The 19,576-nt window shown below is 44.7% G+C and overlaps 1 protein-coding gene across 1 annotated transcript in view; it reads right to left on the bottom strand.

The window, feature by feature from the left end:
• The window catches only part of MAPK3 (mitogen-activated protein kinase 3), a 240,910-nt gene that overhangs the window by 166,129 nt on the left and 55,205 nt on the right, over positions 1 to 19,576 (bottom strand). The window contains exon 2 of the mRNA XM_069244059.1: positions 15,469 to 15,651. Coding sequence (XP_069100160.1) covers positions 15,469 to 15,651 — 183 coding nt within the window. The remainder of the gene's footprint in view (positions 1 to 15,468; positions 15,652 to 19,576) is intronic.

Below are 19,576 nucleotides of genomic sequence, written 5' to 3'. Positions count from 1 at the left end.
TTCCATTGAGAGACTGGCAAGCACATGCAAATAGTGCAAAAACACACACCAAAGATAGAGGAGGGAAACAGCCTGGATTCAGATCCCCCTAAGAACCATAAATGTTCTCAGAGTTTAAGACCTGGGAGGGGACAGGTAAAGCCCAATGCTTTTCAGATTTGAAGATTAGCAATTTTTGTGAGCTCCAATACCAATTGGTTCACAGCCCATGAAAGGCATTGTTGTGACAGATGGAACTTTGCTGATAAAGATTTGACAGGACAATCTGAATATTTACAATATTTACTGTGTTTGTACCCACAAAAGAACAACAGCTTGGCAAACAAATTATTACTCTGAAACTTCTAAACGTAGAAATCGACATTGAGCTCGGGGGACTTGAACTGTCACCAAGAGGAAGCCCTGGCAAAACCAAAAGCTTGCTTCTTTGACTCTTCCATTGCTTTGTGTGGATGTTTAAAACAAAAAAATGTAAGACGTATCGCTGGAAAAAAATATTGCCAAGCTCAACATCATCAGGAAAAACGTGCCACAATGTATATGTGCACATGCGTCATCCTGCACGTTTCAGGGGCCTATGGCTTCCACAGAGTGATAACATATATGCACATGCCACTACACACGAACATATCAGTCACAACGCTTTGGTTTCCATTTTTCATCCTTTTTATTTTACAGTTCCATGATTTCTGGCGCCTTTCTTGGAGCAGATGGGGTTTATTACATTAACAAAATATTTAAAAAGTGAGCAAAAACGTGTCTTAATCAGAAGACGAATCTGGGTAACAAATTGCAGCTGCCGGGACTTCCGAAAAAAGAAAAATATAATAATAAAACAAAACGAGGGGGAAGAGTATGAGAACAAAAGTTAAGTGGGTGGTGGTAAGAATAGAAAGTAAACTGTTAAGTGGAAGAAGTAATGGGGAGTTGTAGAGGGTGCAATGGAGAAATTTTAATAAAAAGGTAACAAGAAAAAGCGGAAGAGGGGTAAAAGCAAGGGAAGCAGCAGGTAAGCCAGAGTGGTGCAAGTTGTTTTTCTTCGACGAAGTGTTCAGAGTCACGGGATCAAATGACTACTCCTCTTGGTGACAATGCGCATGGACATTGACTCCTTTATTAGATTGTTTTCCCGCAGGTGAGTGAGAATGGAGTGTAAGAAAAGAAAAGTATAGAGAAAGTTGCCCATGCAAAATGTAACTACATATGTACAAATATAATGTAACTGCAATGGTCACAGGTCTCGAGGGAGGATGCAAGTGAATCTACAGCACAACATGCTATAAACAGATGCTTATTGGGTAAGTAACTTTTTTCCCCATTCGATGGCACTCTCTGCATAAACTATAATGCAGTCCCCTCCATGAAAGCGGTTGCTAGCCTGTAAGAGTTGCACCTCACTGTTAAGGTGTTCATAGCACAGCCTGACCCCGGTTAGCTTGCTAGCATGTCAGCACATCCACACAGTAGTGTTTTGAAATGTGGGTTGTGTAGACCATGTAGCTGCCTTACAAATGTCAACTTAGGGATGTTTCCAAGAAAGGCCATGGTAGCACCTTATTTCCTAGTTGAATGTGCCACTACAGTGCATTCTGGAATTGGATCGCTCTGGGGTCCTTAAAAGGTACAGGTCCTTTTTTCTAAGCTTCCCAGTGTTAGCCTATCAGGCGGTCTTTTCCTTCCTATGCCTTATGTGGTATTTATAGGGCAGTCTGCTCTAAGACAATAAGTTTCAAATGTCCAAAAAGGACCTCTTTAGAATATACATATTATTCTCCTCCAGCATTCTCCAGGAAATTACATCTTTGACAGTCTAAACTGACTTTATATGGAAAATTACTTCCAGTGATGAACCCCACGTAGATATTTTCCTGGAGAAAAAAAAATTTCTAGGGTCCATGCCTGCAGCACAAAATTATTCAAGGTTTATGACCATCAGTCAAGAGCCTATGGTGCAGAACAGGATGTTACTCTGTAAACATCTGTTCATAGCTTGTAGTGCTGTTAGTGTGCATGCTTTGAATCCTCCTTTTCCATCTAGTGTTGGGTCAGGATGATACAAATGGTCTTGCTTTAAAGACGTTTTGCATCACATGATATTCTGCGACTTCTACCTTAGCGCACAATATGCATGGGCATGACTCAGTCTTATTGTTTTTTTCGTTCAGTGGATGAAAGTGCAGTTTAAAGTAAGACCACTATGATGTTGCCAGAAGATTGTAACATTGTAAGTTAGTAAAGAGTGCTAAATTAAGAAAATGTATCATCATTGCTGGCTCCCAAGTGTGCAGAGCAGGAACATTTTAATCTACAGAATTTCATGCATTGAACAGATGCTTATAGGGCAACATTTTCTACTTCTAACGGATGGCTGTAGATATACATGCTCCACATTGACTTTAATGCAGTTTCTTCCCAGAATTTGCTAGCGGGCAGATGATGCAAATGACTAAAATTATGTTCTTAGTGTAGTCTGGCAACCTATTAACTGTTGACAAGCTAGAATGTAGACAAAGTTGGAAATGTGTGTGGTATTGATCGAGTAGCTGCCTTGCAAATGTCTGCTAATGGGAGGTTACCTAGGAAAGCCATGGTGGCTCCCTTCTTATGTGTACTGTTGCCCTGAGAGGTGCAGTGCATACACGTTTTCCTTTGACATTGCCAGACTGGATGCATTTGACACTCTGCAATCCCTGCCTGGGAGATGAGTGACCGTTGCAGAATTTAGCAACACCTACAAAGAGCTCCCTAGTCTCGTGGATGTATTTTGTCCTGTAAATATAATACATGAGTGCCTGCATGACCCCTAAGGCATGTAACCCCCCCCCCCCCCCCATCCGCTACAGAATCAAGTTGTGGAAAGCTCAATAGTTTAGTTAATGTGGTAGGATCTTTGCATTTGATCTAAGGAATACCTTATCATTGGGTACCTGAATGAATGGGTACTAAATGATGTGAACCACATTTCACTGATGCACCTGTGGGCTAAGTTAGAGCAATAAGAAGCCCACCTTCCAGGTAAGAAAATGTAAGCTGCAAGAGGCGAGGGGTTCAAAGGGCAGCCCGATAATCCATGCAAAAGCTATGTTAAGGTTCAATACAGGGGAAGTAAGTGTACTTGGGGGTTTAAGTGTTCCAGGTTCTGCATGAATTTGGTTGCAACTAGTAGGTGGAGGGGTATGGAGGTATATACAAGACCTGCCTTAAGGTGTTTTAAAAAATAAATAAAAATAGTAGATGCGGTTTTGAACTTTGTCTCTGAAGGGGATTTTTTGCTGAAAGATGCAGTAGTGGACAAATCCTTTCTACTTGGCTGCATAACATGCTTTTGCAGTAGATCTACATGCCTGATGCAAAACTGTCATACACTCCTCAGTGAGGTTTAGGTAGCCATGCTCTAACACCGACATGACAGATTACTAGGGTAAACTACTGGCAGCCTTGTGTGGGACAGTGTGGCCTGTTTGCTAGCTTCTTGTAAGGATAGATCTCCAGGAGCATTCAGTACAAGTTAAAATTATTGGAAAGTGCCCCTTTTTCACATGGTCACCCCCACTTTTGCCTGAAATTCAATGCAAATGTGACTGGAAGTGCATCAAGGTGGATTGTACGTCCGGGGAAAACCCCAAACCTGAGCCATACATGTCTCCTACTGGCCACTGATGTTCCCATGGCTCTGGCAACAGAACCGGCTGTAGAGGCCAAACTGAATAACCTGTATCCGTTGCTTGACTACCATGTATCAAATCCTAAAGATGTTCTTCCATCCCTTGTGGCTGATTGGAAACCACCTGTCTTGCTGGGTCCATTAGTGCATGGACATACCTGCCCAACACACATGTAGCATAAACCAACTTTAATGCCATACTACATGAGAAGAAGATCTTCTTTGCAGATTGTTCCATGCGTTTACATTCTCTATCGGCCAAAATTGTTGGGAAGGAACGAGGCACTGCCTTTGAAGAACAAGATGCCTAGACCACCAGACCCTCTGTGATGGATGCAGAGTTAGAAACTGGGGATCACCTGGAGCAGCTTTATATCTCTGGCAATTATCTTGGACACAATTGGAGTAGTGACTGGTTTGCGCCACAGGTCCAGGACTGGCTCAGTCAAAGCATCATTAAAAGAAAGCAAAGGCTCAGAGGTAGCAGAAGAGGAGTTAAGCACTTCAGTAAGAATGTTTGTTTTTAACTCCTAAGTGGGTAACAGCAGTTCCAGAAATTCAACTGCTTTCCTCATCACCGCATGGTAACCAGTAACTTGCGGAGGAGGAATGCCCCCAGGTGATAATTTCCACCCCAGAGAGGTATCCAAACCTCTATCTTCATCAAGACCTTCAAAACCATGAGAAGGTAGAGGAATTTCTCCCTTTTCAAGCTTGTGTTGCTCCACATGGTATTGCTGCTCTCCTAAAAGCCTCAGGGCTGCTCTTCTAGACCTTAGTCTAGATTCCAGTCTCTGCGTCTATAAAGCATGAGTCTTTCACCTTTTGCGGCGCCAGTGAAGCCGTAGCCGGCACCAGGATGTCACCTTTAGCACAGTGAATCGACCTTAGAATCGATTTATCCAACGTCGATATCAGCACCAGTTGTGCCTTCAGCTCTGATGTTTTTGTAACCGATAGCATGAAAGGCAACAAAGAAGCCTGTTTATATGGCGCCGGGAGTCCTCCATGATTAAATGCCAAAGGTCCTGTGGGGCCTGCAGGTACACCAGCAGGGGCCAAACTCTATTGAAAATGCTAAACATAGCATTCAAAAATGCAGATGGGTCTGTCCCCCCGGAGTGGAAACAGAGATACTCCTGCTGTGACTGAGCTTGATTGGACTCCTTATTCTCAACCTCCTGATCCTTTGAAGTAACAGGAGAAAATTGTGCAGGACTAGTCGAAGATGCCGAAATCTCCAAAGACGCTGCCGGCGACACTTCAGACGACTTCGGTTGAGGAAACAAGGTAGGACTAACCTCGCACGTCGTCCGCGCTGAGACGTAGAAGCTGGGGATGGACTTTCATCATGAGATGAACGACGTCGTGAGCTAGGACGCCACCGCTTCTTATGCGATTTTGATGTGACGACTCATCTCGATGACTCCATCTCCTTTCTCCATCCTTCAAAGCCTTCGGGTGCATCCTCTGGCACGAAGGACAACCTGCAATGTTGTGCTTGGAACTGAGACACCAAAGGCAATCTTTGTGCGAGTCAGTGACAGACATATGACCTCCACACTGTTTATACAGTTTTAACCCAGATTTCTTCAGCAGTGGCATTATAACCAAACAAGACTTCAACTAAGAAAACCACCTTGAAATAATGTAACGAACAGGAGAGGTAGAAAAACCAACCGTTAGCATTGAAAGCACAGAAAGAAGGGAACTGATGTCAGTACGCCGGCGAGGACTTCTTATAGCTCCGATGCAGTCAGATGGAGTCACGTGTGGAGCCATGCTATTGTGACGTTCTCGTCGACAGCTAGAGAGAGAAATTTCCGGCAAATACTGGCGCATTGGAGATAACACTGCCTCTTCTGAAAAATGCACTGTCAACTTTTGAAACATACAAGCATTTTTTTCTTGCAAAATGTACTTACCTGATCGGATTTATTCTGGTGACTAAACATATTGAAAATGTCACTTACCCAGTGTACATCTGTTCGTGGCATCAGTCGCTGAGATTCACATGGTATGCATGAGCTCGCCATCTGGTGTTGGGTCGGAGTGTTACAAGTTGTTTTTCTTCGAAGAAGTGTTTTCGAGTCACGGGACCGAGTGACTCCTCCTTCTGTGCTCATTGCGCATGGGCGTCGACTCCATCTTCGATTGTTTTCCCCGCAGAGGGTGAGGTAGGAGTTGTACTATAGTAATAGTGCCCGCGAAATGAAAAATGTAAGTATGTACCTATTAAAGGATTAAGTAATATATATACACAAATGTACAAAATTGAAGGTAACTTCTGAACTGCTACAGGCTTCCGGGGAGGTGGGTGGGTCCATGTGAATCTCAGCGACTGATGCCACGAACAGATGTACACTGGGTAAGTGACATTTTCAGTTCGATGGCATCTGTCGCTGTAGATACACATGGTATGCATAGACTAGTAAGCAGTTAGTTCCCCATAAGCGGTGGTTTAGCCTGTAGGAGTAGAAGTTGTCTGAAATAGAGTTCTTAATACAGCTTGACCTACTGTAGCTTGTTGTGCGGATAGCACATCTATACAGTAGTGTTTGGTGAATGTGTGAGGCGTAGACCAAGTGGCTGCCTTACATATTTCCTGCATTGGGATGTTTCCTAAAAAGGCCATTGAAGCACCTTTTTTCCTTGTTGAATGTGCCCTGGGAGTAATGGGCAGTTGTCTTTTTGCTTTAAGGTAGCAGATTTGGATGCATTTAACTATCCATCTGGCTATACCTTGTTTTGATATTGGGTTACCTGCATGAGGTTTTTGGAATGCAATAAATAGCTGTTTAGTTTTTCTGATGTTCTTTGTTCTGTCAATGTAGTACATTAATGCTCTTTTGACATCTAATGTATGTAGTGCTCTTTCAGCCACAGAATCTGGCTGTGGGAAAAAAACTGGTAGTTCTACCGTTTGATTTAGATGGAATGGTGAAATAACTTTTGGTAAAAATTTTGGATTAGGTCGTAGGACGACCTTATTTTTATGTATTTGTATAAAAGGCTCTTGTGTTGTGAACGCTTGAATTTCACTTACTCTTCTTAGAGATGTAATGGCGATGAGAAAGGCAACTTTCCAGGTTAGGAATTGTATTCCGCAAGAGTGCATGGGTTCGAAAGGTGGGCCCATGAGTCTTGTTAGAACCACGTTTAGGTTCCATGAAGGAACAGGTGGTGTTCTTGGTGGTATAATTCTTTTAAGCCCTTCTATGAATGCTTTGATAACTGGTATCCTATACAAGGAAGTTGAATAGGTAGTTTGCAGGTATGCAGATATTGCTGCAAGGTGTATTTTAATAGAAGAGAAGGCTAGCTTTGCTTTTTGTAAATGGAGCAAGTAATTTACTATATGTTTTGGAGTTGCATCTAGTGGTTGTATCTGATTATGATGGCAGTACCAAACAAATCTTTTCCACTTACTTGCGTAGCAGTGTCTAGTGGATGGCCTTCTGGCCTGCTTTATGACTTCCATACACTCTTGGCTAAGTTGTAAGTGTCCGAATTCTAGGATTTCAGGAGCCAGATTGCTAGATTCAGCGATGCTGGGTCCGGGTGTCTGATCTGTTGGTTGTGTTGCGTTAACAGATCTGGTTTGTTGGGCAGTTTGATGTGTGGTACTACAGACAGATCTAGCAGTGTTGTGTACCAGGGTTGTCTTGCCCACGTTGGTGCTATTAAAATGAGTTTGAGTTTGTTTTGACTCAATTTGTTTACTAGGTAAGGAAGGAGAGGGAGAGGAGGAAAAGCGTAAGCAAATATTCCTGACCAGTTCATCCATAGGGCATTGCCTTGGGATTGCTTGTGTGGGTATCTGGACGAGAAGTTTTGGCATTTTGCGTTCTCTTTTGTTGCAAATAAGTCTATTTGTGGTGTTCCCCAGAGTGTGAAGTAGGTGTTCAGAATCTGTGGGTGGATTTCCCATTCGTGGACTTGCTGGTGATCTCGAGAGAGATTGTCTGCCAGCTGATTCTGGATCCCCGGAATAAACTGTGCTATTAGACCAATTTGATGGTGGATTGCCCACTTCCATATTTTCTGAGCTAACAAGCTTAACTGCGCTGAATGTGTTCCTCCTTGTTTGTTTAGATAATACATCGTTGTCATGTTGTCTGTTTTGACAAGGATGTATTTGTGGGTTATGATTGGTTGGAAAGCTTTTAGTGCTTGAAAAACTGCTAATAATTCTAGATGATTTATATGCAGTTTTGTTTGATGTATGTTCCATTGTCCTCTTATGTTGTGTTGATTGAGATGTGCTCCCCACCCTGTCATGGAAGCATCTGTTGTTATTACGTACTGTGGCACTGGGTCTTGGAAAGGCCGCCCTATGTTTAAATTTATACTGTTCCACCATAGAAGCGAGAGGTAAGTTTGGCGGTCTAGCAACACCAGATCTAGAAGGTGACCCTGTGCTTGAGACCACTGTGAGGCTAGGCACTGTTGTAAGGGCCTCATGTGCAGTCTTGCGTTTGGGACAATGGCTATGCATGAGGACATCATGCCTAGGAGCTGTAGTATTGTTCTTGCTTGTATTGTTTGGTTTGGAGACATGTGTTGAATGACTGTTGAAATTGTGGATCCTTTGTGGGGTTGGCGTTGCTACTCCTTTTGTCGTGTCTATTATGGCTCCTAGATATTGCTGTACTTTGCTTGGCAGAATGTTTGATTTTGCAAAGTTGACGGTGAACCCTAGTTTGTAGAGGGTTTGTATGACTTGATTTGTGTGGTTTGAGCATTGTGTGAGCGAACTGGTTTTGATTAGCCAGTCGTCTAGATACGGGAACACATGTATTTGCTGCCTTCTGATGTGTGCAGCGACTACTGCTAGGCATTTTGTGAATACTCTTGGAGCGGTTGTTAAACCAAAAGGCAATACTTTGAATTGGTAATGTATTCCTTTGAATACAAACCTTAGATATTTCCTGTGTGATTGGTGTATTGGTATATGGAAATATGCGTCCTTGAGGTCTAGGGTTGTCATGTAGTTGTGTTTTTTGAGCAATGGTAACACTTCTTGTAGTGTGACCATGTGAAAGTGGTCTGATTTGATGAATGTGTTTACTACTCTGAGGTCTAGAATTGGTCTCAGTGTTTCGTCCTTTTTTGGTATCAAGAAGTACAGTGAATAAACTCCTGTGTTTATTTGTGTGCTTGGTACTAATTCTATTGCATTTTTTTGCAGTAGTGCTTGAACTTCTATCTCTAGAAGCTGTGAATGGTATTTTGATAAATTTTGTGATTTTGGTGGTATGTCTGGGGGGAATTGCAGGAATTCTATGCAATAACCATGTTGGATAATTGCTAGGACCCATGTGTCTGTAGTTATTTTGTCCCATGCTTCGTAATATTGACGTATCCTCCCCCCCACTGGTGTTGTGTGGGAGGGGTGAGTGACGTGTGAGTCACTGCTTGTTGGTAGTGGTTTTGGGGCTTTGAAATCTTCCTCTATTCCTAGGGAATTGCCCCCCTCTATACTGGCCCCGAAAACCTCCCCTGTACTGTCCCTGGTAGGTGGGCGGTGCGGACTGTGAGGTGCTAGCTTGTGTGGCCTGACCCCGAAACCCTCCTCTAAAAGGTGTTTTGCGGAAGGTGTTATAAGATCCTCTGCTCTGCGGGGAGTAGAGTGCACCCATGGCCTTGGCAGTGTCAGTGTCCTTCTTGAGCTTTTCTATGGCTGTGTCGACCTCCGGACCGAACAGAAGTTTTTCGTTGACTGGCATGTTAAGCACTGCCTGCTGAATTTCTGGCTTGAATCCAGACGTTCTGAGCCATGCGTGCCTACGGATGGTAACCGACGTATTAATGGTCCTTGCGGCTGTGTCTGCTGCATCCATGGAGGAGCGTATTTGATTGTTGGAAATGTTTTGACCCTCCTCAACAACCTGTTTTGCTCTTTTTTGCAGATCTTTTGGGAGATGTTCAATGAGATGCTGCATCTCATCCCAGTGGGCTCTGTCGTATCGCGCTAGCAGCGCTTGTGAATTTGCGATGCGCCACTGGTTTGCTGCTTGGACAGCAACCCTCTTCCCGGCTGCATCGAACTTCCTGCTTTCTTTATCTGGGGGAGGTGCATCCCCAGAAGTGTGTGAATTTGCCCGTTTTCTGGCAGCCCCTACCACCACAGAATCTGGTGGCAGCTGAGAGGTGATGAATACAGGGTCCGTAGGAGGCGCCTTATACTTTTTGTCCACCCTAGGCGTCACTGCCCTACTTTTAACTGGCTCCTTGAAAATGTCCTTTGCATGGCGTAGCATGCCTGGGAGCATCGGCAGGCTTTGGTAGGAGCTGTGGGTTGAAGAGAGGGTGTTAAATAAAAAATCATCCTCTACTTGTTCCGAGTGGAGTTCCACATTATGGAATAGTGCTGCTCTAGCCACCACTTGTGAGTAGGCTGTGCTGTCTTCCGGTGGTGATGGCCTAGTTGGGTATGTGTCTGGGCTGTTATCAGACACTGGTGCGTCGTACAAGTCCCACGCATCCTGATCTTGGTCATCGTGGCTCATGGCGGTGTGAGCTGGCGAATGTGACGGGGTGTAAGTTGGCGAAGCCGGAGTTACAGGTGGAGGTGAGGGAGGAGGTGTTACCTTTTGTGCTGTTTGTTGCTGAGAAGTAAACTGAAGCGTTCTCTTTCGTTTGACAGGTGGAAGGGTACTGATCTTCCCAGTCCCCTGCTGAATAAAGATACGCTTTTGCGTATGATCCACGTCAGTGGATTGCAGTTCTTGTTCAAATCTATGTTTCTTCATTTGAGAAGACATAGAATGCTCTTCAGTATAGGAGCCAGAAACAGGGTCTGATGTCGCTTTTTTCGGCTCCGAAAACCCTGTTGTTTGTTTTTTCGGCTCCGAGGTAACCTTCCTCTTTTTCTGTGCCGAAAATTCTTGGCCTCTATGGTCTTCGGCGCCACTGTCTCGGCGTCGATCCGTGTCGACACCGAACTCTCGGTGTCGATGCTTCTGTTTAGCACTCTCTCGGTCCCGAGGAGGCTGCGTGCCGGTGTCTCGACCGAAGTCGGACGATCTCGACACTGAATGGGCCTTTTTCGGTGCCGATTGTTGGTCACCGAGAATTTGGGTGGAGCCATGGCCGGTTGGCAGTGGCGTCCCCTGGGCCTTCTTTCCTTTCTTAAGTTCTGATCTCGACGTCTTACTCACAGTTTTTGTAGAGTCTAGCTCGTCGGAGTCTGAATCCTGGATGGAAAAGGATTCCTCCTGTTCCTCTTCTGTCTCGAACTGTCGACGCTCCTTTGGCGTGGACGCCATCTGCAGTCTTCTCGCTCGACGGTCGCGCAGAGTTTTTCGGGACCGGAACGCCCGACAGGCCTCACAGGATTCTTCGCTGTGCTCGGGTGACAGGCACAGGTTACAGACCGAGTGTAGGTCCGTATAAGGATATTTGTTGTGGCATTCGGGACAGAATCGAAACGGGGTCCGTTCCATCGGCGTTGTTCTCCACGCGGTCGGGCCGACTAGGCCCCGACGGGGTGCCGAAATCTACCCCGAAGGGCACCGAAGCGCTTCGATGTTCAACGCGTCGTCGTATGTGTCTATCTCGAACCGGATCGCAACGATACCGTCGAAAATCTTCCGTTTTCAGCTATCTTTCCGTTCCGAAACTCGGAGCGACAGGAACACGTCCGAACCCGATGGCGGAAAGAAAACAATCGAAGATGGAGTCGACGCCCATGCGCAATGAGCACAGAAGGAGGAGTCACTCGGTCCCGTGACTCGAAAACACTTCTTCGAAGAAAAACAACTTGTAACACTCCGACCCAACACCAGATGGCGAGCTCATGCATACCATGTGTATCTACAGCGACAGATGCCATCGAACATAAAGATACTTGTTATTTTTGCAAATTAGTGTGGATCTGATCCTGGATCGGGTTTCTCACTTATTGACTGTGTGGGTATTTGCAGATGTCTAACACTCCTCTCTGATAAGCTTAAGGCTGCCCAACCACACTGCTCCCTAAAAGGGCACCTTGGGATTGCTAGAGCAAGCACCTGTCCACTAGTAAGGGGACCCCTGGACTCTTTGCACGATATATCTTATTTTGATATATCATTAAAAGCTAGCTACCTACAGGAACCATTAGGAGGAAGGTTACAGACACTTTTTTTTCCTTTCTCAACAGGAATAAGATGAGTGGAAGAAGCAGAAAAATAAAGACAAATATCCCCGAGCAGGTTATCCACTGTGCATTGCCTATGGGTGTGGTTACCTGGAGCCACAATTTGGGCATTTCGCGTTAACTGGGGTGGTTAAGAGATTGATCGCTGAGGTTCTCCAACATTGGAAATAGCTGCCGAGGACCTGAAGGTAGAGTTCCCGCTCAGACATTTTGAAGCTTACTGCTTAACAGGTGTACAACTTCATTGTTCACTCCCAGAAGGTGCTCCTCCAGTAGATAGATCTTGAGGCAGACTGTTTAGTGCCAGATCTCGTGCTAGTATAGACAGCTGGGGAATGGTTACCCACCTGTTTCTGTATGTACTAGATAGCAGTCATTTTGCCTGACGTTTAAAAGGACCACCTTGCCACATATAATTCTTTAAAAGGCTTTAAGGAGTTGATTTATCACCCATGGTGACAGGGAGTCCAGGAGCCTTAGACAGGCATGTGGCTGTAAAGTGTAAGCCCCATCCAATGAGAGATGCATCAGTGGTGACAGTCATCTGTGGAAGAGGGTCAAAGAAAGACCTGCAAAGCAACAGATACCTGATGTTCTGCCACTGCAGAGAACTCCAAGTGCTGACCTTCAGCAAAACTAGATCTTCCCACTGACTCTCCTCTTAGGATCATTGTCTCAACGAGGCGCTGATGGATTAGATACATGTATAACCTGGCCTGTGGCATAATTGCTTTGCAGGGTGCTATCATACCAAAAGGTTTCACTACACCTGTTTACAGTCAGCAGGGGAATGGTCTGAAAAGAGGCAGCAGCTGTTGTAATGCCATCACCCTCTGCTAGTTGTGGTATGCTTTCTGTGACATTTTTTAACTTTCAGCCCAGAGAGGGCTGGATCTATAGGTGTAGGCGGTTGGACTTTTGCGTTTATGGTGAACTCTAAGCTGTGAAGCGAGGATAGAGCTGGCACAGTGTGTGCTACGCATGGCCACCTGCTGCTGCTTTTGATCAGTCAGTCATCAAGGTATGAGTAGACGTGGATGCTGCTTCACATAGATGTGCGGTCACTCTCCACCAGAAACTTGGCAAAGACCCTTGGAACCATGGTGTGTCTATAAGGTAGTACTGTAAATTGGTAGCGCTGTCATTTTACAAACCGAAGACACTGGTGAAGGGCATGGCGGATAGGGATGTGAAAGAAGCATTTTTTAGATTTGCCATCAACAAATCTCCCTGGCAGAGCAGCTGGATGATATCCTGTAAGGTTGTAATATGGAACTGCTCAGACAGGATGTACCGGTTCAGTCACCTCAGGTCAAAGATGGGCTGGAAGAGCTTTCCTTCTTTTGAATGGGGAAATACAGCACACAAAAGCCTTTGCCCATTGGGGTGGGGGGCACTAACAGTATTGGGCCATTTTGGAAGAGTGGTCTGATCTCTTCTTACAAGAGTGAGCTGGTCTTGGCCAAGGCAGTGGCTGTGTGGTAGCATGTTGGGTGGGGTGGAGTAAAATTCAAAGCAGATGCCCTGCTGAACCAGTGGTGATACCTCCTGATCGGAAGTGATTTCCTCAGAGCGAGAGGAATTGTGTGATTGGTGGGGTGGGGAGTGTGGGTGAGCCAGTGTTTGGGACTGGAGACTCCTTTACCAGAGCCACCTCTCTCCCTGCAATGCATTTATTGTCCATTTAGCCACCCCTTAAGTATATTCTTCATGTCTGGTCTGTAGTTAGTGCTGGTAGGTTTACGCATGGCCAGAGGGTGTGGTCTTACTTCAGCCCCTGGATTGCCAACTACAAAAGTTGCCTTTCAGTTTTGCAGACTACATAGAATCCACAGAATTCCCTGTAGTCTGCAAGTGCCCTTCTTGATTTCCTCTCACAGCTCATCCAGCTGGGGACCATAACAGATGTTCCACATCAAGTGGAACTTTAAAGAGTAGTTTGAACCTAGAGAAGCAAAGCTACACAAGGTGGTGAAGCAGGATGCTAGTATATACACTGCAGATAGCAGAACATTCATTGTCCAGTGTACAATGGATGTTTATGTTGGAAATGATCTATTCTTTCACGACTAGCTCCTAACCCTTCTTTCGGTATATCTCAGGAAAGTGCCACACTGGGCCTCTATTTCCTCCCAGTGATAAGTGTCAAACTTGGACAGCAAACCCACTCAATTGGTGAAGTACCACTCAGTGGTAATACCATCCACTACGCGTTTGCTTTCAGCATAAAGGCACTTTCTCTGCTTATGGGGGCATCTCCCATTGCCTGAAGTGGGGGTCAGTTACATGCCATGTGGACCACCAGGGAGTCGGGGGGATGGGGGGGGGTGGACTGGTCACTGATGTAAAAAGGGTAATTGGAAGCCTTAAAATTCTTCAAAACCCATGGCATAATCACCTTACCCTTGACCAGGTCTTAGAAGTTGTCAGGGCCTGACTTGAGCACGCCCTTAAGCATAGGCAGAAATAGGGTGGTGTGTTCAGTCTCTGAGATGAACTCCATCATGAGTTTCCTGTAGGACATTCATATCGAACTTACAGTGGCAGGCATGACTATGTTATAGATGGTCTTATCAGGCAGAGGTGGCTTGGCTGGATAAGGCTCTAGGTCCGGTTCGTCCATATGGTTGACACTGCAGTAGTCCCAGCGGTCATTCCTGCACCCTGCTATAGAAGGGTTTTCATAAGGGTCTTCCTCCGCATATTGCTTCAGGTTCGAAAAGGAATGGACAAACCTCTCAGGAGGTTCTAGTCGCAGTGGAAGAGGTGATGAGTACATCCGTGGTGTGTGAAGGCTGTTAAGGAGGGCTTGAGCCTTGTCCCTTATGCCTCTCGGGCAAAGACTCTCCTGGTGTATCGAAGGAGAACTCCTCCACTAAAGTTGCTTAACACATCCATACCCATGGTGGGAAGAAAACAATCTAAGGTGGGGTTGATGCCCAAGGGCATTGTAGACTAAGGGAAGAGTCACAACAACCTAGACTCAAACCTTCTGCAAAATAAACAACTTGTAGTGTCAAGTCCCAACACAAGATGGAAGGAGTATGCAGGGCATGTGTACCTACAGCCACGCATGCTATAAACATGTAGTTTCCTGATGTAGAGCCATGGCACAGTATAAGTCAACCAACCAAAAAGATGATAAAGACCTATGCTCCACTGGAGGAATAAACATGAGGAACGAAAGCCATCAAAAAGAAGCACACCAATGAGAGGGACAAGAGAGCCAACAAATGGAAACCAAGGGGCTCGCCCACACCCCATTCAAGTATTTGTACTGTACACAATAGGTATAGTCTGAGTGAGAGCTTAAATTGGGAAAATAAAGCATATTATTAAATTCTTACAAATTACGTGAGGATATGAAGGGAATGTAGTTACAGGTTATCTTGAAGGGGGCACAGTAGTTGTACAAGGCTGCAGATCACAGATCAACATTCCGTCAAAGGCAAAGGATTACATTTTGAGTTCATTCTGTGATGTACTACAAATCACAGTACATCACACACAACGAAATTGTGACAAGATGTATCCTATCAAAGATGGGACATGTGCTTACTGCACTACCAGTGAAACCCATCCATGTCCACAAAGAACTCCGTGTAGATAAGCTCCCAACGCTCTAGTCATAGCTCCTAATTTCAAACTTTATAAAGGATACACGTCCCGCATCTGGTCCATGTGCGAGGCTCGAAGGATGTCATTGATCCCAATGATGTTCTCATGTTTGAAACCCAATAGGATTTTGATCTCACGCAATGTTCGCTGGCAGTACGTCTGATGCTCAAAAGGACTTATCTTCTTAATGGCTATGCGAGTTTTGTTCACATGGTCGTAGCCAGAACTGCATATGATAGAAAGGAGTGAATGAAAAGGTTAGAACACGTCCTTAAGCCTGGGAGCAAGAGCAGTAAAATAAACTTAGTAGGCAGGTTTGGGATTACAAAACAAAGCTTGGGTTGTGGGATGGCACGTCAACTGTCAGCATTCTATTTGTGAAGTGCAAATATTGGCCCACTACAGGGAGAACAGCCTAGCATCACAAGCATGTGAAGCAAACCAATAGAACAGACTTCAGCCAGAGCTACTAATATATTGGAATAGAAGAACAAACAGAGTAGCAAAACCCCAACATCTCAAGTATCTGAAACCCTTCCATATAGCAGACCAAGGCCAAGGATAGAAGGATCATGTGGAAATGGAGGACAAAATTGACAACATCACAAAACAAATGCAGCCCAACAATACAGACGAAACCAGCCAGGGCCACAGATGTTATCCTGCAAAGTAAGACCAAACTGTGTAGCAAAGAACTGCAAGGTATGCATCATGGGAACACTAATTGTTTTAGTCTCTTATGAAAATACAGGAAAAGCATGTGCCATTTTCTGCAGAATTATCATCTAGTTATAAACATTTTAACACAATACAAAAGGGATGCCAATGTATTCAGATGATTTACAGAAATTGCTCTGAACTGCAATTAATGATTAATGATTTTGTTGTGCATGGAAGACAATCAGATTGCTCCAGGCAATTTAAGGCACAGTTATAGTCCACAGCTTGTCTTCAGTTTCAGGTTTACACTACAAAGAAAGTAAATGTTCACTTCACATTAGCAAACAACCCAGCAGAGCACTAGTGTATATTTCATATGTACTGTTTAAGAGTATCTCTAAGAGGGAGGAATTAATGCATTGTAGCAATCAAAAACAGGAGAAATCCAACTTGTTTTGGAATCCTTCTTAAGTCATATTGTTGTCTTAAAATGATTATTTGAGAAGAGTGTGATGTAAACATGGCATGACTATATGAATTTTGAAACAAAATATTCCAAACAATAGATCATGCTTTACTATCGGTGTTGGATCGGGCCCTTTTTACAGGGACATCCCCAACCTTTTGCCTTCCTCATACTAATTATTCTGGCCTATATTTGTTGGCTTTACGATTCTGAGCACTTTACCCCTGCTAATCAGTGCTAAAGGGCATGTGCTCTCCCTTCTAAATGTGGTTGGATAGGCTTACACCAGAATGGCACATTTCATTTACTTGTGAGTCCCTTGTACGATGGTATCCCTTATACCCAGGGTCTGTATATTAAACACTACTACTGAGCCTGCACAGAAGTAGCCTTTCGAACCTGGATCAGGCCTACTACCACAAGGCCTGCAAGCGCAGTTTACTGCCACAGGGACCTAGCATCTAAATTTACTTGCCAGGCCCTGAACTCCCCTTTTACTACAAGTAAGTCACCCGTGAGGTAGGCCCTAGCTAGCCCTCTTGGCAGGGTGCTGAGAAAGTAAAAGGTAGGACATGTGCCTTGTTGTGTGGCCCGTCTCAGCAGTGACAAACAGCCCATTAGGTTTCTCACTACTGTGAGTGCGGTCTCTCTCAAAGGACTGCATTGGAAAAGCCCTTTCATATGGCTAAGTGGTATTGTCTAATCTATGAGGGGTGGCGTAGGCATGTTTGGTATGGTTGGGATGGTAGTGAGAAATGTGGCTTGCTGATGTAGGTAGATTTTTTTTTTTTTTTTTTTTTTTTTTTAATTACCATTGCAGAAATGCCACTTTTAGAAATTGGGCATTTCTAAGTGCTTATAAAACTCTAGTGTTTTAGCAGACTAACCCCAATCCATGTCTGGGGTAGAGTGACAGCTGGGCTTTGTGCATACCTTTCAGACAGCCAGCCACAGGTAGGGTGGAGATGTAACAAGAGTACATCTGCATACTGTTTGGTCTCGGCCTAGGCTGGGGGGGTTGGGAGGCACGCGCACCTGCGTCTGTAGAGGCTGTGCCCTGGCTTCACACGAAGGGCTTGTTTACCCCCTACTGATGTCTGGGGCCAGTGCTGGAGGAGAAAGAGGACATCCCCGGAAGCAGTTAGTGTTGGTTGGAACACCATCTCTCCCCTTGTGGAAGCTGCACAAAATGAGTATAAGTACCATATTGGCAGACAGAGGCAAGAAGAGACACTGATGGACCAGGAACCAGGTGCTGCTGGAGAACCTTGCCAGGAAACCGCCTTGGGACTGCCCTGCTAGGTCACAATAGGGACTGCCACTGGATTCAACAGACCCTGAAGTGCTGGCCTGCTGCTAGCCACGGCCATGTGCCCTGAGTTCTCTGGGATAAGCCTGACTGCTTGGGCAACCTACCGTGGGGGTGAGCAAGGGCTACCTTGGGTATGCTCCCTCACCCTGACTAGAGTGGTGGGTTCTGCCTGGCTGAGGTGCTTACCCTAGTCAACCAGAGACCCCATTTCTAACAACCTGCTTGAAGTACATTTAAGCACTTCATGCTTTCGGCCCCTACTGCAAACAAGCACGCATAGAACAGTTAATCAACTGTGGATGTTTAAGCAAAACCATAAACTGTAAGTGCATTAATATAGCTATCAAAGGTTAAGAGACGTCCAATTACGTTCTGTTATGTGTTGAGCACAGCACTGAAACCTGAGACTCACAATTTTAGAAATGTTTCAAATGTACTACTTAAAACATTTCTCTAATTCTGCAAATTATTCAGTAGAGAGTGGACCATTTGATAAGTAATGCAAATCCATATTTGCTAGGGGGAGGGAAGAGACGATCATCAATCTTCATGACTTAAGACACCCTTACCCTGGCTACAGAAATAACTTTTTTTTTTTTTTTTTAAACACTGTGGAGTATATATACTGTAGCTTACTACTACGAAAGCCACCTTTGAACAAATTTCACGGTGGCACAGACAACCAAAAACAAATACATTTTGTTGTATAACTCATAAACGTATGTAAGGCATACACAAGCCCAAAGCACCCTTTTGTTTCGACCTCAAACAGAAGTCAAATCAGCATAATACTCTCACTCCACTCTGCTGCCAGTTACAGAGTTTGGCATTGTCTTTCAGCGACTTCCAACTATGTGTGCCACTGGACTTCTAGTGCCTGATGCTAGAGCTAGTGCTTTCACATAGTGAGCCAAGGCAGGTGTAGCAGACCAGCAATAGAAGTACAGAAGCTACCTTGACTCCATATTTACATGCGCCAACACCGATTTCTGGCACCAGAGGCTCACTTGATGCAGATAACAAAGAAACAGATGAAACAGCCCAATAAGTGCTATCAGCATTCCCCACTGAGTATGCATGTGTGCACTTTTCATTCCATTTGTGCTGCCCAAGCTCCTGCTGCAAAGGCCCGATATTGTGCTATCTCAGGTATGTCTAACTACGACTTTGGGTCATACATTGTCACTTTTTTAAGTGCTGCATTTTTTGTTCCCCCCCCCAACTCAAACTTGGTTTTGGCATATGTATCCAATACTCTCGGATCCAAGTTTCCACATACTACTTTCTGAACAGAAGTCTGATCCAGGTCCTCATCGTCTGGCAATTTGCCCTATCCTGGATGGCTGTACTTGACTCAGAACTAAATGCGTCAATCTTCTGCACCCATCCCAAACCGGAATACTTAGCTGCTGACGAGTGTTGTAGGTTTCGAGAAACGCTGACCAGAGAGATCTATGTACAGGAAGCCGGTAGAGAATACTAAACTATGGCCATTTAGCAACTCAACAAAACAGGAAGAGCAGAGCTGAGTCTGGCCAAGCCAAGAGTCAGGTGCACAAGTAAAACCTTGAAAAGGTTTAGCATGTAAATTGTGCGACAAACATCCTGGTAAAACATTCTCTTCAAAATTCAAAAAAAGCGTGTTTCTTTAATATGCAGAAGCAACTTAGTCTAACCAAACCTGGTATTTTAATGGCATATAAGAAGACAAGT

This window comes from Pleurodeles waltl, chromosome 7 (genome assembly GCF_031143425.1).
Source record: "Pleurodeles waltl isolate 20211129_DDA chromosome 7, aPleWal1.hap1.20221129, whole genome shotgun sequence".
Lineage (NCBI taxonomy): Eukaryota > Metazoa > Chordata > Amphibia > Caudata > Salamandridae > Pleurodeles > Pleurodeles waltl.
The sequence above is the reverse complement of the archived record's forward strand: the minus strand, read 5'-3'. Positions and strand labels throughout refer to the sequence as shown.